The sequence below is a fragment of the Zootoca vivipara genome, chromosome 2 (genome assembly GCF_965207765.1).
Source record: "Zootoca vivipara chromosome 2, rZooViv2.hap1.1, whole genome shotgun sequence".
In the NCBI taxonomy this organism is placed as follows: Eukaryota; Metazoa; Chordata; class Lepidosauria; order Squamata; family Lacertidae; genus Zootoca; species Zootoca vivipara.
In genome coordinates, this window is record NC_142584.1 from 73,951,428 (window position 1) to 73,976,247 (window position 24,820).

The 24,820-nt window shown below is 41.4% G+C and overlaps 1 protein-coding gene across 2 annotated transcripts in view; it reads left to right on the plus strand.

Annotated features, from left to right (window-relative positions):
• The window catches only part of IARS1 (isoleucyl-tRNA synthetase 1), a 104,197-nt gene that overhangs the window by 59,177 nt on the left and 20,200 nt on the right, over positions 1-24,820 (plus strand). For both annotated transcript variants that reach the window (XM_060271486.2, XM_035106206.3), the window contains exons 18-27: positions 3,350-3,436; positions 4,615-4,698; positions 10,571-10,718; positions 14,939-15,059; positions 15,551-15,642; positions 16,230-16,307; positions 17,044-17,165; positions 21,515-21,617; positions 21,802-21,885; positions 24,379-24,553. In XM_060271486.2, coding sequence (XP_060127469.1) covers positions 3,350-3,436; positions 4,615-4,698; positions 10,571-10,718; positions 14,939-15,059; positions 15,551-15,642; positions 16,230-16,307; positions 17,044-17,165; positions 21,515-21,617; positions 21,802-21,885; positions 24,379-24,553 — 1,094 coding nt within the window. The remainder of the gene's footprint in view (positions 1-3,349; positions 3,437-4,614; positions 4,699-10,570; positions 10,719-14,938; positions 15,060-15,550; positions 15,643-16,229; positions 16,308-17,043; positions 17,166-21,514; positions 21,618-21,801; positions 21,886-24,378; positions 24,554-24,820) is intronic.

A 24,820-nucleotide genomic window follows, 5' to 3' on the forward strand; every position in this document is an offset into this window, starting at 1 on the left:
TTTAGTCGTGTCCGACTCTTCGTGACCCCATGGACCATAGCACGCCAGGCACTCCTGTCTTGCACTGCCTCCCGCAGTTTGGTCAAACTCATGTTCGTAGCTTCGAGAACACTGTCCAACCATCTCGTCCTCTGTCGTCCCCTTCTCCTAGTGCCCTCAATCTTTCCCAACATCAGGGTCTTTTCCAAGGATTCTTCTCTTCTCATGAGGTGGCCAAAGTATTGGAGCCTCAGCTTCACGATCTGTCCTTCCAGGGAGCACTCAGGGCTGATTTCCTTAAGAATGGATAGGTTTGATCTTCTAGCAGTCCATGGGACTCTCAAGAGTCTCCTCCAGCACCATAATTCAAAAGCATCAATTCTTCGACGATCAGCCTTCTTTATGGTCCAGCTCTCACTTCCATACATCACTACTGGGAAAACCATAGCTTTAACTATACGGACCTTTGTCGGCAAGGTGATGTCTCTGCTTTTTAAGATGCTGTCTAGGTTTGTCATCGCTTTTCTCCCAAGAAGCAGGCGTCTTTTAATTTCGTGACTGCTGTCACCATCTGCAGTGATCAAGGAGCCCAAGAAAGTAAAATCTCTCACTGCCTCCATTTCTTCCCCTTCTATTTGCCAGGAGGTGATGGGACCAGTGGCCATGATCTTGGTTTTTTTGATGTTGAGCTTCAGACCATATTTTGCGCTCTCCTCTTTCACCCTCATTAAAAGGTTCTTTAATTCCTCCTCGCTTTCTGCCATCAAGGTTGTGTCATCTGCATATCTGAGGTTGTTGATATTTCTTCCGGCAATCTTAATTCCGTCTTGGGATTCATCCAGTCCAGCCTTTCGCATGATGAATTCTGCATATAAGTTAAATAAGCAGGGAGACAATATACAACCTTGTCGTACTCCTTTCCCAATTTTGAACCAATCAGTTGTTCCATATCCAGTTCTAACTGTAGCTTCTTGTCCCACATAGAGATTTCTCAGGAGACAGATGAGGTGATCAGGCACTCCCATTTCTTTAAGAACTTGCCATAGTTTGCTGTGGTCGATTTGATTTTTAGGTAGCCATAGTTTGCTGTGGTCGATTTGATTTTTAGGTAGCCTCAAATCAAGGCCACTTTCAGGGCCACGTCTGCTTAGTTTCAGCAGTAGAACTGCATCGTATGCTTTCATAACCTTACACCCTCATTTTAGCTGATAAAAACAGTAAGGAAAAGCTGGAGTCTTTCAGTTGTTGATTTCGCTCACTGATGGTAAAGAGCCACGTGTCATTTCTTTTACTTTTGGATTTCCTTTTTCCAAAGATTGTATTTGGTTAGCTAGTTTGTTCTTAATGTCTGGATCTGTGCCCCCAGGACACCCACAACCATTACTTGATTACCAGAGTAGCGGAACTCTGGCGGTGGTGGGCATTCCAAAAAGAAACAGAACACAGAGAAGTATTTAGCAGAGATTTACTTACAGCTTATAGTTCATTGCCAGATCCCCAGCAAGGTACAACCTGGCTCCTGTTAGGGCAAAAATCTAGTTTCAACATAAAAAGTACACCACACAAATATAAAATGTAAAAAATGAAAGCAAAGAGAAGAAGTCAGTAGAAGAAATGAGAGTGAGAAACTGTGCACTGACTAGCAGATATACCCTCTCCAGTGGCATTGGCACTAAGGTAAGACTCAGCCTGTGCGCATGAAGCTGTGCTGTGAGAAGAATAGAAAGTTACAGATGCGCTAGAATATTCTAGCATGTTCCAGCTTTTACTGGCAACTTCTGTACACAGAGAAAACTTCACTCCATGACATGGAGTTAACTTTCCAGTGATGTAGATAACTTCCTTTAGGAACTATTATACATGGGAAAACAAAATTTAAATTTCTAACGAGCCTTGTAATCCCAGTGCAATTCTGTTCCTTTACTGAGTACAGTGGAACCTCGGTTTATGGCTACCTTTGTTTACGAAAACCTCTGTTTACGAACGCCGTAGACCCAGAAGTGTTTACATCCGGGTTCCACGGCGTTGGATGCGCAGACATGATCTGCGCAGTGCGCGCGCGCAGAAGCGCTCTATCGGCACTTCGCGCAAGCGCAGAAGCATGCCTTCGGCGAGCAAATGCCTCGGCAAGCGAACGCCTCGGCGGAACGGATTGCGTTTGCAAACCAAGGTATCACTGTATTATAATCAAGTACCAAGTGAAAGATGAAGGTTTGTGTATATATATTTGTGTATACAGTGGTACCTCGGTTTATGAACACAATTGGTTCCGGAAGTCTGTTCATAAACTGAAGCGTTCATAAACTGAAGCGAACTTTCCCATTGAAAGTAATGGAAAGTGGATTAATCCGTTCCAGACGGTCCGCGGAGTAACCGTTCATAAACTGGAGCGAACTTTTCTATTGAAAGTAATGGAAAGTGGATTAATCTGTTCCAGACGGGTCCGCGAAGTACTTAAACTGAAGCGTTCATAAACTGAAACATGGGTGTAATTGGTTCCGGAAGTCTGTTCATAAACTGAAGCGTTCATAAACTGAAGCGAACTTTCCCATTAAAAGTAATGGAAAGTGAATTAATCCGTTCCAGATGGGTCCGCGGTGTTCATAAACTGAAAATTCATACACCGAGGTGTTCATAAACCGAGGTTCCACTGTACAGTGGTGCCTCGACTTACGAATTTAATCCGTTCCAAAGGCATCTTCGTAAGTCGAAAAATTTACAAGTTGAAAAAAGCCATTGGAAACACGATTTCCCATAGGAATGCATTGAAAACGGAAAAATTTGTAAGTCGAAGCAACCCTATCTAAAAATCCCTATCTAAAACCGCCGCGGGTTTTCCCGGATGTCGAGATGAATTACTCCCATTCGTAATTCAAAAAATTTGGTTGTCGAGTCGTTCGTAAGTCGAGGTACCACTGTATATATTTGTCACAGGCTCACACACCTCTACCCTGAAGTGACTGTAGGATTGTGTTAAGCAACATTTACAAATGTGATGTATACAATGTTACAGAGTCACATTATGAAAGGAAGGTTCTGCATCATTATGTCACTCAGTTTTCTTGAACGCAGGAATATTCCTTATGACACTGTAGCTTTGGAAGGAGGACTGTTTTGTATGATAATGTGGTTTGTTACAAGATTAGAAGCTAGCCATAGGGGGGAAATAATATGTGAAGATTTTCCAGAAGATTTGCATAATAAAATGACACTTTTGGATAACTATCACCATGTATTTCTTATTAATGTCCCCGGGGTTTGAAATCTGCTAAAAGGAGTCAATTAAAATGTGAAGGCATACAAGGGCTTGAAAGTCTGCTATTTTAGCATTAACCTAGAATCAGCTGCTAACTATCAATTTGTTTTTCAGGTTTTACACGTTGCTCGTGTTGTCCACAGCTCTTTTTGGGAAGCCCCCTTTCAAGAATGTAATTGTAAATGGCCTAGTTCTTGCCAGGCAAGTAATATTGTTAATACAGAATCTTGCTTTTTCCTGAGGTTCTGCTTGAAATGGAGTTCTAAGCTGCAAATAAAGAAGAGTAGTAGGGTTTGGGGCACTGTGTACTCCTGGCAATCACTTACAAAAGAAAGAACCGGGAAGTCGTGAAACCGTGGGAGGGAATTTTAAGCGAAACCTCACCCCCGCACTACCAACGGACACACTGGACTGCCCTAGATTGAGCCTAGCGATGGGAATCTTTACTGATCCCCACAGAGCAGTGTTATGAAAATAGTTTTTTGCCACCCACTACACCCCCGCAACATGGGTACGTTATCAGTTTCCCAAGACGGCAGCAGGGATGTTCCGTTGGTGGAGGAGTTGCACCCCTGAATAACAAAGGGGCGCTCGCGGTGATGCAGATGCAGAGCGGCAATTGAGTGTGGTTCCTAGCAGATGCTGAAAGAGGAAGCTGGAGCCGGTAGATGGCAGGAAGGCGCTGGGAACGCTGTGGAAGGCGAAATTAAGTGATTTGAGCTTGAAGAGTGATTTGCGCTCGAAGAGTGATTTGAGCTTGAAGAGGTGGCGATCCGAAGTCCTCAGCTGAAGAAGAAAGGAGGTGTCTTGATCCGACAAATTTAGGAAGCAGAATCAGGGCACGGCGCTGCCGCGGCTGCTTAAATGTGGCTAAACCCCACCTCCAAGCCAGCCCTGTTGGCTGGCTGAAGGGCACAGCAGCTGGGATAACTGATGGAGGGGGCCAAATACGCCCCCCTGCTAATGCGGGAACCGGCTCCCATTCACAACCCCTCCCCTCTGGTAGGAGGAGAGGTCTAAGCTGCAAATATTTCCGTGTAATCCTTCATTGAATAGCCAACCTTAGCTGAATGACAATCCCTTCCAAAATGATACAAGTATATATATCATTGGGAGTGGGTAGAATAAAGTAAAAAGCTCATTATCACCCAAGACATAAACATGGCTAGAAAAAAACTATGGTCGTTTCTCCACTTGTTCCATTGTTCTTCACTTTGCAATAAGGCTGTCGTGAAAGTAAATATAATCTGCTCTTGAGGGGACTGGCACTTTCTATCATAAAAATGGTAGACTGATTTTCCAAGAGTATTTGTATTAATTTTGAGAACTTTACCAGCAATGCATCCTTTGTCATAGTTTCCATCTTTACTCTTTTCTAGTGATGGGCAAAAGATGAGCAAAAGGAAGAAGAATTACCCAGATCCAGCAAACATTGTAAATTCTTATGGGGCTGATGCTCTAAGGTAGGATCCTGCTATTGTCCCTGCCCCCGTTTCTATTAATGTTTGTGGGTCCTCTGCTTAGGTATATCCAGTCAAAATTTGGCTTTTGCTACTTGCTTTGGCTGTTGCAGCTACTGCTGTTCATGCAGCAGCAATGTGTGTGTGTGCTTCTTAGAACTTTGTACAACTTTTAGAAAGACCAAAAGAAGGTAGATACAATTGCAGAACAACTGTATACATCTTGAACAAAAATACTTTTATAATATGCAAAAAGGGGGATGGAGTGCTGTGAGGCATCTCAATGGAATGGTGAAGTTGTCCAGATTGTAAAAGCTTCCCAAAAGCATTTGGTTCACCACTGGTATAAACAGAGTGCTAGACTGAATGAAGAATAATTAATTGTCCAGTACTGCAAGCGAAGTACAAGGCAGGCTACGCATCACCACCAGCTCCTTTTAATTTCCACATTGAAATATCTGTGTGGATGTGTGCAAAATCACCTTAAAAATACTGAAAAACATTATAGCAAGGACGATTGGGTTGGTGGTGTGAGACACTGGATAGCCTGAAACCTCATTAGGCTGGTTCATACGAGCTCACCAGCATGTTGTGTCTCCGGGGCTCCTGATTATACACGTGTGAGTGTCGTCTTGTGCATAGTCCTAAAGCCTGGGGATTGACTTTGTGGCAAATTGATTACATAGCTTAGGTGTCTATGTGTGGGAATTTTCATTCGTAGGCTGTGTATACCATCTCTAGGCTTTCCAGGTCTACACAGCATTATATGGTTAATTTCTTCCAGGAGTTGGTAGGCTCTAAACCAAATATATAGCTGATTGTATTCTGGGAGCCTTGAAGAACTTGAGCACTTTTTGGTGTGTATATGGTTTGAATTATTAGCTGTATTTGTTCACCTTAAATAACATTGTCTTTCTAAAATATATATCTGGCAAGATAAAATATTGTATGTCAGACTTGAGTAAATTTTATTTTCTTTACCTAAATGAAAATCCCCAGCTCTCAAGAGCATTCATTGCTGTCCTCATTTTCCCAGCAAGATAAATCTGTTTTTGCTTGCTGCCTGCCTGATATGTGTACACTAAAGTCTTATTTATACATACTCCCACACACAATGCAAAGTAGTGCTTGCTAGGTTCATTTAAGGAGAGAGCTCCAGTTCAGATGTCTGAACTTATTTGAAGTGCTTGATGTCAAGCACTTGTGTTCTGTTTATAGAATAAACTACGTACTTCTGACTTTCTCGTGGGTTTTTTCTTTTTTACTGAGCTAATTTAGCTTCTGTGGAAGAAGTTTTCCCCTTCTCCCATATGCAAATTTTGATTAAGTACTGCAGAAATATCCTCTGCAGCTTACTGATAAATGTGGTATTTTTGAACAGCTGCACATTTAAACTGCTTAAGGAAGTGAAGAACTCTAAATGAGAGTAACAAGTACTGAGTGAGTTTATTAGTGGCCTTCTTTTGTCTTTTGGTTCCTTGGCTTAAACTTTGCCTACTAGGGATGAGGAATCTGTGGTTCTCCAGGTGACATTGGACTACAGTTCACATCACCCCATCCATTGGGTGGGCCACCTGAGACTGATTAGAGTGGGAGTTCAACAGCATCCGAGGGTAACAGATTCCCTAGTCGTGGTCCCCATCCCAGTTCTCACATTATTGCTTTGCATGAAAAGTTATCACTTGGTGGGGCAATAAGAATGTAAGAGTTTTGCTCTGTTTGTTAGTCGCTGCTTCTACCCATCCTGCCGGTGAAGCAGTGCCAGCTCCTCCAAGGACCTCCAGGGATCTCCTGCTATTTTTCTCCCATCTGTTGCAGAGCGCAGCACCATGGCAGTGTGTGGTTGCTGAGTGCATGCTTGGACATGCGCTTTGAAAAACAGAGAAAGAAAGTGCAAGTAGTGAGAAGGCTTGGCATCCATTTGATCCCTTCAAGATCAGCCAAAGTTGAAGCCTTGCAAGTTTGTTTTGTGGTGCTCCCTGAACATTGGGGGCTTCAGAATTAGTATTGTAGTCTAATAGTAGTCTAAATTATGTCAAATAGATTAACCAAATGGGCAAAAAGGCTCAATTTTTATCAAGAATGACTGTATTGGCCTGAATATAAGCTGCATGTTCCCCCCAAATTCCGACCATGAAAAGTTAACATGTGGCTTATATTCATGACCTTACGGTATGCAGCCAAAAGCACATGGCAAACAGCGCCAGGAGTGTGGCAAAGTGGAGCCCGCCCAGCGTGTAGTTCCCCGTCCTCTCCCCCAAGGCCAGGAAGGGAGAGAGCGAGGAAGGGGAAAGGCCGCCGGCAACGCAGTGCAGCTCCCCCCCAGTATGCACCCAGGAGCAGCGAGGAAGGGAGCGGCTTATATTTGGGTATTTTTTTAATCCCTCCCCCTCCAATTTTAAAGCTCCAGCTTATATTCGGGGGTGCAGCTTAAATTAGCATTTGAAGGACTGACAAACTTCAGATGAACCAGTTTCATCAGATGAAACAATATTTGAAGCCATCAAAACACTAAATTATACCTCTGTTCCAGATGGCTCTACAGCAACTTACTATAAAACCTTTCCTTCTATTTTAGTCAAACCAGTTTAAAAGACAAAGAAAAACTGAAAAGCAGCAGATTGTGCCAGATTCATAGTAGGATGTCAGTGTTGTGGCAATTCTTAGAGGAAGAAAGAATTCATCTAGTTATTTCATACTGATCCATATATCTTTTAAACATTAAGATGTTCAATAATATATTAGCATGAAGGCTAAATTATTTTGTAAATAAATATCTAGCTCTTGATCAAACAGGCTATATACGGAAGCGGAAAATGCAATATAACATATGCAGTGTCTTACATGTCATAGATTACACATTAAGCAGTAACTGTGATACTGTTATTGGATGTGGAGAAGGCCTTTGATAATCTTCAGTGGCCCTTTCTGTTTAAACATTGAAATACTTTAATTTTGAAGTAACTTTTAGAACATGGCTACAGATGATTCAAATCAAAAGCAAAAATTTATACCACTGGAATTGTCTCATTGGCTTTTAATTTAACTAAAGTAACTAGGCAGGGTTGCCCTTAATTGCCACTTTCATTTGATTCAGCAATTGAACTATTAACAATTAAAATAAGAGAAAGCAATTTTTTTAAACATGTATGGAAAAATCAAACTATAATGTTATGAAATAGTTCTAACTTTAACCAACCCAGCAAAATCATTGGTAGGATTAGAAAACATTTTAGAAGGGGATGGACCCCTAGCCAGCTATGAACTGAATAAAACAAAAGCAGAAGTATAAATGTCCAAAAAAGGAGAGTCTAAAAAGCAAAATTGATTTTAATTGGCAAGAAAGCCAATAAGATAATTGGATATAGAAATAGCAAATTGAGCAAATACAAATCTATATACTAATAATTATGAGGTATTGTATAAAGTATTTGTTACGATTTCATTATAATGGGTAATGGATTCATACTCAAATTGAGCAAGAATCACAGTATTTTTCGCTCCATAGGACGCACCTGACCATAGGATGCACCTAGTTTTTAGAGGAGGAAAACAAGGGAAAAAATATTTTCCTTTCTTGAATCTTCCTAGGCATAGCAGCCAACTCCTAGAGGCCTAGGTGCCTTTGCCCCCCCAATTAAATATTTGAGGAAGCTTCTTTTGCAAAGGGGGCAAGCTCCATTTTTTTAAAGGATCAGCTCAAAGTTGTGCAGCTTTTTTGCAAATGGGAAAAGCCCCGTTTTTTGCGGGGGGGGGGTCAGCTCAGAGTTGTGCATCTTTTTGCAAAGGGGGAAAGCTCCATTTTTTAGGATCAGCTCAAAGTTGCTGAGTTTCCCTGCAAAGGGAAAAAAAATTCTGTTTTTATGGGGTTCAACTCACAGTTCTGCAACTTCTCTAGGAAAGGGACCCATTTCTACAGTTTCCAGACAGATAATCTAATCAGCCAGTCACATGTGTCCCCCTGCAGACAACATTTGAGGCCTAGGCAAGGGGCCATGAGGGGCTGGGAAGAGAGCTAGCTCTCTTATCTCTCTCCCCTATCTCTTGCAGTCAGCTGCTGAGCGGGTTCCTTTCTCTTTCCCTCTTGTTAGCCTTTAGCTCTTTCTTTCTTTTTTTAAAAAAACCACGATCTGCCTTTAGCCCCTGGGCATTCGGCTCCAGGGACCATGCATTTGCTCCATAAGACGCACAGAACCTCCTCTTACTTTTTAGGAGGAAAAAAGTGCATCTTATGGAATGAAAAATACGGTAATGCATGTATCCATACAATATTGTGGGGAAATATCAAGTATAGGTTGGTAAAGAGCAACCATTTAATACTCAATATTTTAAGAGTTTGAGATTGTTATAAAAGGCTATTTAACTCAAGCCTTTCCCCATTCAAATCTGTGCTTTACAACTGAAGTATAGATACAGTTAATGGTTTTGAAATTCAGAAAACTGACCATCTCCATTGGATTTAATGATTGGTATACTCTGAGATCAAAACAAAATTGAATGGGAAAAATCTCTTCGTTTGATTATTTTCAAGTTTGATATTTTTGGAGGATTATCTCTATAGTTGGAAAAATGAATTATGCACCTTAGCGGATATATACTTTCAAAAATATATATCCGGTAGCTGAAGTGTGACATGGAATCAGAACATGAAAAAGAGTACAAGGGACATAGGTAAAAATATTCCAGTGGATGTCTGGGAAGAATTGTGAAACAGTCTCTTGAAGCCCATTCTCTTAGAATACAGCTGTGGGGGGGGGAACATTATAAAAATGTGTAGATGGTAAACAAAATAAGCAGCTATATTTTTGAAATCTCAGGGCAGAAAATGACAACTTTCATTACATGTGATAGGAAAATTAAGAAACAGCCTTGGCTTTGTTCAGTGTGGTGCAAGAGCAAAAAGGAGTAAAGTGCCTGCAAACTCCTCTTCAAAGAACTGCACACAGGGCCGTCTTAAGCACCTCTGGCGCTCTGGCGCCGTGGTGCGACGGATCCCTCCGGCGCCCCCCACCCCGTTTCCCAACGCGACGGGCAGGTGGGCTGGCACAGCGGGGCTGCCGAGGGCGGGGCTGCGCGGAAGAGTGGCCGGCGGGCGGGCAGGTGCAGCTGTGATGCGCCCCCCTGGCGGGCCAGCGCCATGGCGCCCTGCAACACCCAGCCTGGCCGTAGGGCTGGCCCTGACTGCACACTTGTAGTCCTGGCAAGCCATAGTTTGCCTTACCATATCATTTAAACTACCGGTAGGCCACTAACTACAAACCCTGTATCCCTGTTTAGGTAGTTTTAACCATATTCTTCAGCTTTGGCTGCAATCTTATGCATGCTTTTCTGGGAATAAGCCTAGTGGGACTTCTATCCATCTATGCATACATAGGGTTGCATTGTTAAAATACCAAGGCTGTTGTACATTATGCAGGGAAAAAATGGTTTGTCCAAAAGCCATCTTGTCATATGGAAATGTGAAATGATGGGTGATGGTAATTTGAGCACAGTTCTTTAGAAATGCTTGCTTCCTCAAGATCTATTCAGCAGCTTAATAGAGTAAGAAGAAATGACATAGAAAATATCCAGCTAAATTGCAACAAATGGAAATGCCTTTTTATGTAATTGCAGAATTTGGGGGGTGGGGTGGGGGTTACACCTCTGCTAATACTGCCAATTAGAATAGCCATTTGAGCAGTGTGAGTTGTATCTTAGCAACTTTTACAGATTTCCTGGCACTGAACAAAGTATTAGGACTTCAACATTATTTTGGGTCCTGGGTGGAGGATTGTTGATATTTAGTTTGTGTGTATTAAAAAGGGATCTGGTGTGTTTTCTTAAAAGCCATGTCGAAATTTTCATTACTCTGCTCTGCTTGTGTGTGCTGCTGTAGGCTGTACCTTATCAATTCTCCTGTTGTGAGAGCCGAAAACTTGAGATTTAAAGAAGAAGGTGTGAGAGATGTGCTGAAGGATGTCTTCTTGCCCTGGTACAATGCATATCGCTTTCTCATTCAGAACGTTGTCATTCTGCAACTTAAGGTACAAAGCTTTGCACTGCCGAAGAAAGTTGTTTCTCTGGTCATTACTGTATTATGCTTATCAATATGGGATCTCTAGTCACACAGCTTGCTTCCAACATATGTATTTATTCTTCATGATATCTGTCCTGCTCATCTGATCAAATGGGCTCTCAAGATGCCTCAGGCAACATGTGTTGGTGCAGTCGGTTGTGGTTGTAGTTTATCACTCTTGCATTTTGTTGGAGCCAGAGATATAGTGCTTATAGTGTCAGACCATCACTGGGAAGAACCACATTCAAATCCCTACTCTGCCATGAATATAATGTGCTGACCTTGAGTCAGTCACTATAATTCTTAATGCCATAATCTAGTTTATTTTAAATGTAATGGGGAAAACTATTTTTTTTGGGGGGGGGAGCATCGGCCTTGCACACAGAAGCTTCCAGGTTTAATACTTGGCATCTCCAGGTAGAGCTGCGAATGTCACCTGTCTGAAAATTTGGAGAACCATTTCCAGTCAATGTAGATACACAATTCTGACCTAAATAGACTAATGCTCTGATTTGGTATAAGGAAGCTTCCTGGTTTTCTGTGAAACTGAATTGTCTCTCAGCCCAACCTAACTTACATGATTCTTTTGGAGGACAAATATGAGCAGAGGTTCAGGAAGAGTTGTTTATACCATCCTGAGCTGCTTAGAAGCGGTTAAAAGTTTAAAAATGATAAAAAGGAGGGAGGGGAAGGAAACTCAAAACTCAAGTAGCCCGAGTCAGTGTTAATTATGCAGTTTGAGATTATAGTCGCAGACAAAAAATTGTAGGCTGCAATTTATGCCCATTTACCCCAGCATTATTCTAAGAATCTGATTTAGAGCTCACTTGTGTTGAGGAGTTGTTCAGTTTATTGGTGCACCAAGGGCTTCTGAAATGCTAATTTACAAGAGTAATAGTAAGTAAAGTTAGAAAATTCTGATGCCAGAAATTTCTGATTTGATGGCACTGAATGTCTTACTCTTTTTATGAAGACCAGTTTAGATTCCTAAACTGCTAGTTTAATGGCAGCCATTACTATTCTAGGTTGGGGGACAGTGCTCTCAGGAAAGCACAATGGGAATGGAACGGAATATTTGATAAACATTTATTTCCTCTTTCAAATGTGAAATGTTTAGGTTAAGAATGTATATTCTTCATTTAACATGTTCCAAAGTCTATAGTCCTAATTGACTAGAAAGATTTAATTTTATCCAGTGGGATTTAATAAATCTGTAAGCCTCCTGTAATATGTATTCTACATAAAAAGTGGTAAAAAAGTAATACATTATTTAGGATTGTGTTTCATTCGTTGGATTCCAAGAATAGTAATACAGTCATACCTCTGGACACAACACGGATTACGAACACGCCGAACCCGGAAGTTATGGAACGGGTTACTTCCGGGTTTGGCGGTTCGCGCATGCGCAGAAGCATCAAATGACACCATGCGCAGAAGTGCTGAATCTCGACCCACGCATGTGCAGAAGCACTGACGCCGGTTGCATTCTGCTCTGGATGTGAATGGGGCTCTGGAACGGATCCCGTTCACATCAAGAGGTACCACTGTATATCTCTTCTGTGACTGCATTATAGGATACATAAGACTGAATGATCTCTAGTCATTGATATCAGCTTATTTGAAGCAGTTCATAACTTTTACAAAGTGCACCTGGCAACCTGAGGGAAGACTTCTGGCTTGTCAGCATTGCAAATTTCAAAACTCTTCTGGTCAGTCAGTACTTAAATCTTAATCTGTTCTCACAGCAACTGTTTCTAAATGGTTGCCTTTCAAATAATTTACTTGAAGAGAGAACACGGGTCCTTTGAAGAGTGGTTCTTTGGTAAGGAAAGTCTCAACAGATCTTAGTGAATACACTCTGTTTCCGATGGGAAATTGATAACTTGAAGAGCTTATAATTACTCACCTCTCATGATACATGAGCTTTTCAAACCACCATGGAGCCCTTGCTATTAGAAGCAATAAAGGTAATGGAAATTGGTTTACATTTTTAGCAGTCACCTCTAAGGAGAGCTTTGGAGCTGCATAATTAATCAGCTATTTCTGAGGGTCCCCAGACACTGTTCCTAATACTGTTCTTCAAACTGCCCCAATATTTTACCATATATTCCGGCGTATAAGACGACCCCCAACTTTCCCAGGTAAAATATAGAGTTTGGGATATACTCGCCGTATAAGAAATACGACCCGGCGTATAAGACGACCCCCAACTTTTGAGAAGATTTTCCCGGGTTAAAAAGTAGTCTTATATGCAGGAATATACTGTACATACTCTGAAGTTAGTTTTGGTGCCACTGTATGTTTCTTGTGGTCTTCAGTTCCTGGGAGATGTATTTGCTGTCATAGGCCCTGAGTGGGGAGGGCTGGTTGAGCCAACAGAGACAAGAGGAGTTGCAGATAGATGATCTAGGAAGGAATCTAGTGAGCTAGGAAGGACTTTGCTCAGGTCAGGAGAACCCAAGGTAGAGGATACTAGAGAGCGTTCTAGTGGTGGTGGGTTTCCCTCGCCGTGCACCTACTTGAGGCATTAGCTCCTTTTTCTGAGTTGTAGGAAGCTTGTTCTGGCTTGTCCACTTAGCCTATCATGCCACTAACTCTGCCTCTGAAGTTGTCAGAAACCACACATAGTGCTGCCTGTCCCAGGGAGGTTGCTGCCTCACCTGTCCCCCTCCATTGCCTAGACCATGGAGATGCCAGCACAAGCATGAACAGATGGGGCAGGTTCAGCCTTCGCAGAGAAGTGCCAGGTTGCTTGCCCACTCTAAGGACCAGAACCGTTTGCTGCGCTAAGTTGTCCCCACCCTGTTCGCTGTCCTTTCAGTGGGGTATTATTGCTGGATCTGTGTCTTTGCTTGCTTGTGTAGTTGTGGGTAGCTCCTGCTTTGCCTTTGAACCACATTACCTCATTTTGTCTGTGCATCACACTGATGAAAGGTTTTGGTGGAAACCACAACCTGAGTTAAGAGTTCTTCATCAAATGGGAGCCAGGACATTTGCATAACTAAGTTGTGCTGGCAATTGCACAAATAGGAAGCTCTCCCCTCCCTTAAGTTATAGCAATGTGGCTCAACATTGTCCGAGTGTCTGTGGGTGGCTGTATATAGTATTAAGGTGAATGGTGCCATAAAGAGGGGCTCTGACCACTCCCTCATTTCATGCAAGGAGCAAGCAGTAAATCCTGGCAAATGTCTCTACATTGCATTTAACCTTTTAAGCTTGCTTTGAAATTACTGCCCGCTAAACTATTTATAAAATGTTATTATGTACCATAGTACTAAAGTGAAGTGCTTTGTACCCTGCTAATGGGAGCAAAGTCCAAATGAGAGGTCCACAAATGAGAACCCAGAAAGCAGCTATTTTTTGACTGAAGCACTTTTCAAATTATCCTACCTTATTAAAGGAATTGAAACTATCGCTATGTGATACACTTGCCAATAAATTTGAACTGATGGTATTATCCTGAAAACTACTACCCTCTCTGTGCAGCATGATAAGGTGAACAGACTCTCAGAGTGGCATTCACGCCAGATGGCTTTTTCACAGAAAGAGAATAAATCTGCAAATAGCTGCTGTGTTTGCCTGCATGAGAACATGTCTAATGAATGAATAACATTTGCAACTGACTTCTTGAATGACCCATGAACTGGAGGAGTTCTCTTTTCACTCAACATTGTTGCACAGTCAGAGGCATACTGGTTCAGTACTGGTCTGTACTACTGTAGTACACCAACTGGAATTGGAAGAATTTGGGTGTGATCCTGCAGCTGACATAAGTGCAGCTCTTCTGGTGAAGAGGAAAACCTTATGACAGGATGGCATTTATATCACCACAGTCCCTGGTAGGCATGCGGAAAGCTCAGCAGGCATGCTCAGCCTACTCGTTATGTTCTGCCAGATGTGTGAGCCAAGCAGAGTGTTCTGGGATGGTGAGGCTGTGGACTTGTAAGATGCTCAGCCACCGCACTCCCTTGACATGCCCCTAAACAGATCCCAAAACTACATCACCCTCTGAGCTGGCTTAGTTAATATCTTCCTTTTGCAGTAAATAGAAGGGGAAGTGTGAGGAGAAAACAAGGGGAAAGAAATAGAAAAAATGTTATGGTTACCCCAACCACAGATTCTTTCCCACCTCCACAACATATTGCTCTGGCTCAAGTTAAATCTCTTTTTCCACCTCCATATTCATAGGAAGATGGAAAGGAATTCCTTTACAATGAGAACACAGTTAAAGAAAGCAACAATATCATGGATAAATGGATTCTTTCCTTTGCACAGTCACTCATTCAGTTCTTCAAAGCAGAAATGGCAGGTGCGTATACTTCCTCAAATTTCAGGATTCTAATTACATTCATATTGGTGCTGCAATATTATACAGTAGAAATATACTGATTTCTCTATCCATGGTTTTATTTACTTTTTGTGGGTTGTTTGATGTGGATTCATTGAAATTACTGGGCCCTAGTTAGTTATGCCTATTCATTTCAATTCATCTACTTAGAGTAGGACTAACTTTCGATACAACCCAATGTTTGTTTATAGATTTGAACATTTTTGCTCTCTTAATATGAGTTTGAAACTACCGTAGGGTTTGAAAAAGGGTTTCTTAACTATGGATAACATGAATAAGGGACTCATAGTCAAATCCATTCTTTCTTTATAGTGATACATTTTTAATGTTGTTAAGGTATTGTCACAGGCTCCAGCTGGTTCTTATATCTTCCAGATTTTGATTAGAATAAGAGACTGAAGCCAAAAGGTTAATGGGACATTACATCTTGCTATTTCCCCCCTCACTTTCAGCCTACAGACTGTACACAGTAGTTCCCCGTCTCGTTAAGTTTGTAGACATTCTTACCAACTGGTATGTCAGAATGAATCGCAGGAGGTTAAAGGTATGTGACTTCTGTTTCCAGGGTGTATACATGAGAGGTGGAAGTGATTTGCTCCTGAGTTAATTCAGGTTCCCTTTAAAGCTGAGTACCTTCTTCATTACTGGGACGTGGGTGGCGCTGTGGGTTAAACCACAGAGCCTAGGGCTTGCCGATCAGAAGGTCGGCGGTTCGAATCCCTGCGGCGGGGTGAGCTCCCGTTGTTTGGTCCCAGCTCCTGCCAACCTAGCAGTTCGAAAGCATGTCAAAGTGCAAGTAGTTAAATAGGTACCGCTCTGGCGGGAAGGTAAACAACATTTCCGTGCGCTGCTCTGGTTTGCCAGAAGCAGCTTAGTCATGCTGGCCACATGACCTGGAAGCTGTACGCCGGCTCCCTCGGCCAGTAAAGCAAGATGAGCGGCGTAACCCCAGAGTCGTCCACTTTACCAGGGGTCCCTTTACCTTTACCCTCTTGATTTGTGTGTTGAAGATGGGCGGGGTATAAATAATAAATTATTATTATTATTATTATTATTATTATTATTATTTAATACCATTTTGTGTAATTCTTGGTCTAATCTCTCTTATGTCAATGACTACTTCTTGAGTAGGGTGAAAATGGAACAGATGACTGCATTATGGCCTTAGAAACCTTATTCAGCGTTCTTCACTCTATGTGCAGACTTATGGTAAGAATTAACTACTGTACAGTCATTCATCTGGGATGCGGGTGGCGCTGTGGTCTATACCACTGAGCCTCTTGGGCTTGCTGATAGGAAGGTCGGCAGCTCAAATCTGGGTGAGCTCCCGTTGCCCTGTCCTAGCTCCTGCCAACCTAGCAGTTTGAAAGCACATTGGTGTGAGTAGATAAATAGGTACTGCTGTGGTGGGAAGGTAAACATCCTTTCCGTGTGCTCTGGCTTCCATCACAGTGTTTTGTTGCACCAGGAATGGTTTAGTCATGCTGGCCACATGACCCAGAAAGCTGTCTGTGGACCAACACCGGCTCCCTCGCCTGAAGCGAAATGAGGTCCGCACCCAGTGCTAGATTTACATATAAGCTAAACAAGCTATAGCTTAGGGCTACACTCTCTTGGAGCCCCCCCCCAAAAAAAATTTAAATGAAAAAAACTGGATGTACATTTCGAAAATATTAGATAAACAACAAATAAAATAAAACCTACATACAGCAACTATGATGTAAGTAATGGGCTCCGCCTGCTAGCCTGCTCCCTAAAATATCACATATAAAGGGCCCCATTACCTTCAGTAGCTTTGGCCCTCATCAAGCTTAAATCTGGCCCTGACCGCACCCCATAGTCGCCTTTGACCAGACTTAGCCGTCCAAGGGTAATTATACCGGTAATTCATTTATAATTACTTCAAAATATAGAATAGCCAAGTAATGAAAAATTGTCATTCCAGGCACCTTATACTCCATTTATCACTGAACTGATGTACCAGAATTTGAAGACACTTATTGATCCTGCCTGCATTCAGGAGAAGAACACAGATAGCATTCACTACCTCATGGTTCCTCAAGTTCGGTGAGCAACTCAGTCAATTGTAGTGGATGCCCAAGTTTAAGGTTTTATAGGTCAAAGCCAGCACTTTGAATTGGACTCTGAAACTAATTGGCAGCCAGATCAGTCAGTCCAGGATCTGTATAGTAAACTCAAACTGTCTTGTCCCAGTGAGTAACTTGGCTAGCAAATTGTGCACTAGCTGTAGTTTCTGAACCATCTTCCGAGGCAGCCCTCTCTTTTATGCTTTACCATAAGGCAAAATATTAGAGTTCTTAAAATATGTTTTTCCAAATCCAGTTGTAAAACTGCTGTAGAATTTGCAACTTTATTAAATACCCATACCTGATGCTGAATTGTAGACTAAAGAGGGTGGTCATAGGAAACTAGTTCTGATAAATACTGGAAAGGAGTAGATGAAAACATTTTACAAGGTGTAAGCAACAGCTAGGGAAAAGGTTTTAGTGATCAATACAATTGAAGGAAGCTGATCTGTTTTACTTTGCTTTTGTTTGAGGAAGAAAATGTGTTTATATATTGATTTTTTAATGTTCTGACCATTTGCAGTTTGCAGTTTAGCAGAAGCCCCAACATTTGTTTTCTGGCTATGGTTGGCAAATAGGTTTGGATATGCTTTGAATATTGTTTTCACCTGGGGGAGCTGTTTTTGGTATCACATTCAATTGCATTGTCATTAATCAAGAGAGCTAAAATCATTTTCTCTTGTGATACAATCCAAACAGTTTAGAGGTATATGAGTTAAATCTCTTCTATCAAAGCTGTGGATTTTACAGGGTATAAATGTTCTTTTGTTTGCAGCACAGAAGGTACATTGTCATTACAGATGCCCTTGAACTAGTATTTTGAAAGGCACATTAGAAAGATGTTCAGTTATTTATAGGAATCTAACTTAATTTTTTTTAGTCCCAGGTCCCTTGTTCTGTCCAATTAATGATGCCAAAGATAAATGTGATTTGTGAATTTAAATTACATTAAAAAATACTGCAAATTGACTTGCTTTGTTGGAGAGTTTATTTGTTTTTAATAGCTAGTCTCTAGTGAAGCAGTTTTTCCACCTCCCAAAAGCTTTGTAGTAATTACTGAGTCTGTTAACAGGGGTTGGTATACCATTTCCCCCTGTTTCCGTACTGTATGATGGACTTGCACATGATGGAAAGCAGTCAAACTACACATGTGCCATGGTTGTCAGGCTAAAGCAGGTCCTGTTAGCTAGGGATCATGGGAGTTGTAGGCCAAAACATATGTAGGGCCGCAGTTTGGGGATGCCTGGGCTAAAGGTTTAAATTTTATTTTGCTCTCTGGGCAGCTTTAAGTAGTTAAGTTTATCATTTTTACTGTCTCCATTGTTGAAATGAGAATGTGTCCAGTTTCCTGAATTCTCTTACAAACTAGCTGTTCAGTATTTGCTTGATGTGTGTACTGAGGGAATTTCAGTGTGTTTCTATCCTGCCTTACTCCACATAGTTTCAAGGCTTTAAGGTTAAATAATTTAATATAAAAACTATTAAAATATATTTTTAGTATAAAACAATAAGATGATGGATCCAACATAATTAAGCATCAGCATCAGTTAAGGCAAAGTGTTTTGTTTTGTTTTTTGTTTTATTAAAGATTTTCTTGATTTACAAAGATATATGCAATGTCTCTTGTAACAGTTTAACAAATCAGTTTCATTTGTTGAGACATTGGGAAGAAAAGGGGGAAAGGTAGATGGGGGAGAGATGGGTGGGGTCAGGTGACAATGTTTCTATTTTACTTAATATATGTAGGGTTTGTTGTCAGCGTTGGTTGTCCAGGTTCTGTTGTTCGTTTGTGTTCCTTTGGTGGTGAGAGAGGTTGGGGTTGGCCTAGGGTGTGGTGGTTCATTTGTGGTGTGGCTGTGGTGGTCTTTGTTTCGTGTGTGAGTGGGGTGGGTGGGATTTTGGATCAGGTTAGCCATATTGATTTGTATGCTGTTGGTGGGTTTTTGTCATTGTCTTGTTGGGCTGTGTATGTGATAAAAGGGAGCCATACCAGGGTGAAGCCGTCTTCTTCTATTTGTCCCCGTGTCAGTTTCATCTTATTGGTTAATTTTTCTAGTAAGGCTGTTTCCCATACTATTTGGTACCATTGGTCCATGCTTATTCCTGACAGGTCTTTCCAGTGTCTGGTTATGGTGCTTCTGGTTGCTGAGAGTAAGTGGGTTATGAGTTATTTGTGGTGTAATTGGGCATTATTATAATTATGTGGCAATGCTTCTTGCTTGCCATGATGGAGAGATGTGTGTGGATGTAGAAACCTCCTTTTGTAAGGCTATAATGTACAGTCATACCTCGGTTTAAGTACGCTTCAGTTTGAGTACTTTCAGTTTAAGTACTCTGCGGACCCGTCTGGAATGGATTAATCCAGTTTCCATTACTTTCAATGGGAAAGTTCGCTTCAGGTTAAGTACGCTTCAGGTTAAGTACAGACTTCCAGAACCAATTGTGTACTTAAACCGAGTTACCACTGTATTGCCTACTGTACAAAGGAAAGTGTTGCATCCATTGCACTGTATCACTTTTTTTGCCTCTGGCCCAATCCAGCACTGGCAGGAAGGCACTAGAAGGCTGGCTTTGAGGTGAGACTGCAGACTGCAGAATGTTCCTAACTCCTATCTTACACTTTAAACTTTGGGGGGAAAAGATTATCAAGCAAATGAAGATGGCTTTGTCATCTCACTGTGAATTCTGAAATAAGCCCTATAGGTACCAGCTGTTTTACAGAACTTTGCTTGGTTAGAATCTCATAATTCTGTTTCCTCTCCGGCTGTGTGGAATATACATCCAAACTTTTCTTTTAAGGCTCATCCATAATTTGTTTCGTTTGTGTGTGTAAGTCACCGTTCCAGTCTGCTTCTCATCTTCATTTTTGGATAGTTTTATTTGCTAGACAGATCAATAATTTTCTAATTTAAGTTATAGTTAATGAATGGAATAAGAGGCATTGGACCATCTCATAAATATGATGGATCCCCCCCCCTATTGTGTGGCTGAGTGACCAATAAAAGCATTGATTGCCAATGAAAGGCTATTCATATTTCAGTGGTCGGGCTTAACCTCCAGAATTTTTACTGGTTGCAATTCCTTTTAATATTTAGCAACTTAGTTACTAAAATATTACTTACTTACCCTCCATGTGACATAAAGTTCTTTGTAATAATTAAAAAATAATAATTGAAATGCAAAATAAAACATAAAACCATTAAAAAGCGGGGGAGGGGGTGCTACATAAATAACGCAAACCATAACTTGCCACACACTGAAAATCCAAACAGATTAAAAAGGAAAACATAGTCACAAGGCCCAGATTTTACCAATTTCAAAGGCAATCTACCCTGGACAAGCTATTCCATAACTGGAGTGCCCGTACTAAAAGGGCCCTCTTCCTGATGACTGCCCACCTTGCTTCATTTGATGGGGCCACTCTGAGCAGGACTGCCAAAGAGTATCAAGCTTTGGGTAGATATATATGGCAGGAGAGGTGGTACCTATCTGTCTAGAGATTTAAAAATTAAAACTCGCAAGGAATTGGGAGCCCAGTGCCACTGACAAAACCCTCTTGTAATATGGCCCAGTCCTGGCTAATCATCTTGCAGCCCTGTTCTGGACAAGCTGCTATTTCTGAATTGCTTTTAACAAGAGCATCAGAAGCAAACTGGCAATAAAGTGATAAAACAACTATTAAGCTATGTCTTAAAAGCTTGAGATAATGAAAAAAATATATTCACTTAGCACCTAAAAGCTAATAAAGTAGAAGCTGCTGGTACAGTAGGGCAGAACCTTCCGCCTGACACCGACATCATTGCTGCTTACCAGAATGGGGGCAGGGCAGCAATGTAGGTCCCCTGGCAGGATCACTGGATTGGCACAGCTGCTGTGTTAGCAGAGCTCTAACCTCAGTACTGCTCACACTTTCCTGGTAAGTGGCAGCGATTACATTTAAAGGGGGGCAGCTCTGTGGCATCACTCCACCCCACCAGCTACTCCTAGTTTGTCCTAATAATTTAATGGAATGGGTTAGGCAGAAAGAGAATGTGACTTACTCTAGTTTACACTATAAGTTTCACGGCTGAGCAGGAAGATTTGAACCCAGTCTCCATAGTCCCAAGTCCATCACTCTATCCACCACGATGCACTGACTCTCAAATTGGCATTTGTGTTCGGTGCAATCTTTAAGATGGTCAAAAATGCTGTTTCTGGCAATTCTGCCATACAAGAGGGACCCAGCAAAGGGCTTTTTCTTTTCAGCCAGGTTTTAAAGATAGGTTATTATTTTTAAAGGGGTTAGTTTCATATGCAAATCAAGTTTTAATCCCCCCCTTTTGAATCTAGAGAGGATCTGATTGACAAAAATATAGAAAGTGCCGTTTCCCGAATGCAATCTGTTGTTGAGCTTGGACGGGTAATCAGAGACAGGAAAACCATTCCAGTAAAGGTAAGATGTTTTTTAATTTCTCTTACATCAATATCCCACAAGCACTTATTGGTTGTGACAGAGAAATGCATAGGTAAATCAATGAATTCCAGAAAATGAACTGTAAGGATATCTGTTAAATAGTCATTTTTCAATAGATCTTGGGTACCTTTTTCCAGACTGATGATGTTAAATTTAATTTCAGTATCCACTGAAAGAGGTGGTGGTTATTCATCAGGATCCTCAGGCGCTGGAAGATATCAAGTCCTTGGAAAAGTATATACTTGAGGTAAGATAGAAGAGCAGAAGGCATTGCTGCTAGAACTTAAGTTCTTATTGGTTTTGTTTCAGGTTGATGCCACGTTTTTTGCCTTGCAAGTCAGTCAGCATAACAGCACACCATGATCCAGCCTCCACAGGAGAGTGGCAGATGTGGAAATTGCCCTTGCAACTTTGTTGAGAACGTTTTTGCTTAAAATTAGGTGCTGCTTTGCCACCCTGGGCTCCTTGGTGGTGGGAATATAAATTCAGTCAAAATTAAAACAGAGTGGGTTGTATCCAACCGAGCTGCTCTGTTAGGCAAGGACTTCCACCCACTAGCGGAGGAAGGCGTGTGTGGTGGGTGCAGCCCGCCCTGGGTGTCACCCTGAGGGGGGTGACATTGCCGCCCTGCCCCCCTGGCAGCTGACATTGCCGCCCTGCCCCGCCTTGCCCCTGCTGGCAGCTAGCCCCTCCCCTGGGTGCCTGAGCAGCTAGTTCCTTCTCTGCTTCCACCTGCACAAGAGGACTGCTTCCCCATCTATTCTGGGGTTTTTCTCAATCATCCGAAGCAGATTTGGAGCGAGGAGTGGGAAGAAGAGAGGGAGGGAGAAGAAGAAGAAGAAGACCCATTTGACAGGTGGAAGTCCTTGTGTGTTGGGATGAGTTTGTTGGATATCTCTTTCACACACATACACATAAGTTATGACTCAGCCTTTGGATTTCATTTGACCCAGGACTACTCTTGTGAACTGCTTGATCTTGGCTTGGCTTTGGACTCCCCTTGTTATTGCTTAATGCTGTCATGTTTTGGCCTTGAGCCTGCAGTGGACTCTTGTGTGTTGTCTTACTCTAGTCAAGCTCAGGCACAGAGACCTAACTTAGTTGGAATAGGAGACAGTATCAAGATATATGTGTAGGTAGGGGTTAAGCAAACACATGCTTTCTTGAGAAAAAAAGATGTCATTACTGCGTACTCTTGAAGACTGCAAGGACCAAACTAAGCAGAGGATAAATTGTGACATCTGTATATTATGTCTTTGACCACATAGTTGACTTTGACCACATATTTTTCAGAGATAAATACTTCATGATCATTGATCATTCACAAAATCATGAAAAAGGATTGTCTTGCAGCCTGGGCCCTCCTAAACAGTCTCATTCCACTAAGGCTAAGCTAACGTCAAAAGGGCAGTTTTGGATTTTGCTGCAAAATAAGTTTTTTTAAAAAGCTGTTGATATGGATGTGGTGGCTTTCCTTGAGTTTCCCGGTGAAATGGGATGAGGTAGAGAACCTAAGTAACACTCCTGCTCTGTGGCTGCTTATGGGTGTCTGTGGACCTGCTTCCACTTTCGTCCCTTTGGAGTGTGGCTGATGGAAATGCAAGAGGAGCCACTTGCTTTTTGTGTAAAACCTTGTTGCTGTCAGCTGACATTCTTTTTGATTCTAATACCAATTGCGAAAGCACAATTCATTAAAGTGGAAGGAAGATTAGTATGTGGACTTTGCTGTTGAAAAAAAGAAGAGAGAGAAAGAAATGAGATGGAAAGAAAGCGCATAAAATGTTTTGATTGTTTTGTACTAGTAAATTGCTTTCAGCTAAGTGTTGCTTCAGAGGGCTGATAGTGAACTCTTCCGCTCTGGAAATTGAGCCAATTTTATCCTTTATCTATTTTAGAGATTAAAGTGTGGCTTGCCAGACAAAGTGACTCCTTGTGTGGTTTCGTGTATCAGATTCTTTGAGCTCAATGCCTCATAAAAGACATGAAACTCTTTATAATATTGTATGTACATTTGTTTGGCCAGACAAAAGGTCTCCCAGGCTTCCTAAGAACAAGAGCAACACAGCAGAAGTATGCTAGAAAAGTTTTCAGGTGCAAAATAGGAAAGGTGGTTTATTTTCAGACCATCTGCTGTTTGGTTTGTACAATTGTATTTAACATCAACATTGCATTAGATGGAATTAAACAGTAGATAGTTCTTAGTTGCTGAAAAGTGTTCACTATTTAGGAAAATATTAGTTTGGGGTTAGTTCAAGGAGGAAAAGAGGCCTGGCTTAATAGCAAGACAAAAGAGCAAAGGACAAGGGCTGAATGGAATAGGAGCGATCTCAAAGGTATTATGGGTTGTGGAGTGAGGAAACCTTGAGTTTAGTAGGACTGGGGTCTTTAGAAAGTGTAAGGTGGAAACTCCAGGGTAGGAATAGGTAAGGATGTTTGGATACTACTTTGGTGGGAGAACTTTTTCTTATTTAATTGCATGAATGGAGCTCTATTTAACTTGGTCTTCTGTATAGCAAAGTATTTTTGTATAGCATAACAATCTAAAATGACTTAATCACAGTACTGTTCAAACTTCAAGCGCACATACATCAAAATTGCAGGCAGCTGTTTTTTGTTTGTCCTACTCCGTGTAATATTTTGCCATTCAGCCTGTAAAATGGTTTGTTAATCATGACTTCAAGTGATGATTATTTTTTAAACTCCCCCCCCCCATTTTTTTACTTTTTTGGGAAATGTGCAGGAACTTAACGTCCGTCAAGTGACATTATCAACTGAGAAAGATAAATATGGAATCCGCCTAAGAGCAGAACCTGATCACATGGTGCTTGGGAAGCGTCTGAAAGGTGCCTTTAAATCTGTTATGGCTGCTGTGAAGGAATTGAAAAGTGAGCAGCTGGAAGAATTCCAGAAGACTGGTTAGTATCAGTGGAGTATGTGTAGTTTGTCAGAAAAGTGTGATGAGGTTGACCTTAGAAACTGACGCAAAATAATTTTTATTTTCAGGTATGCAAACCAATCCATTTAGTTGCTTGGGTTTCTTTTCTCGTCTAAAAGCAAAAAGGCAGAGATTTAAAAGCTATTTCTCTTGTTAGTATATTGTCAAATGTTTATAGGTTCCATAAACATATTGGAAAATAACTGCAAAGAGGAGAAAGGTTAAATCAATTCTGCAAAATGAGGAA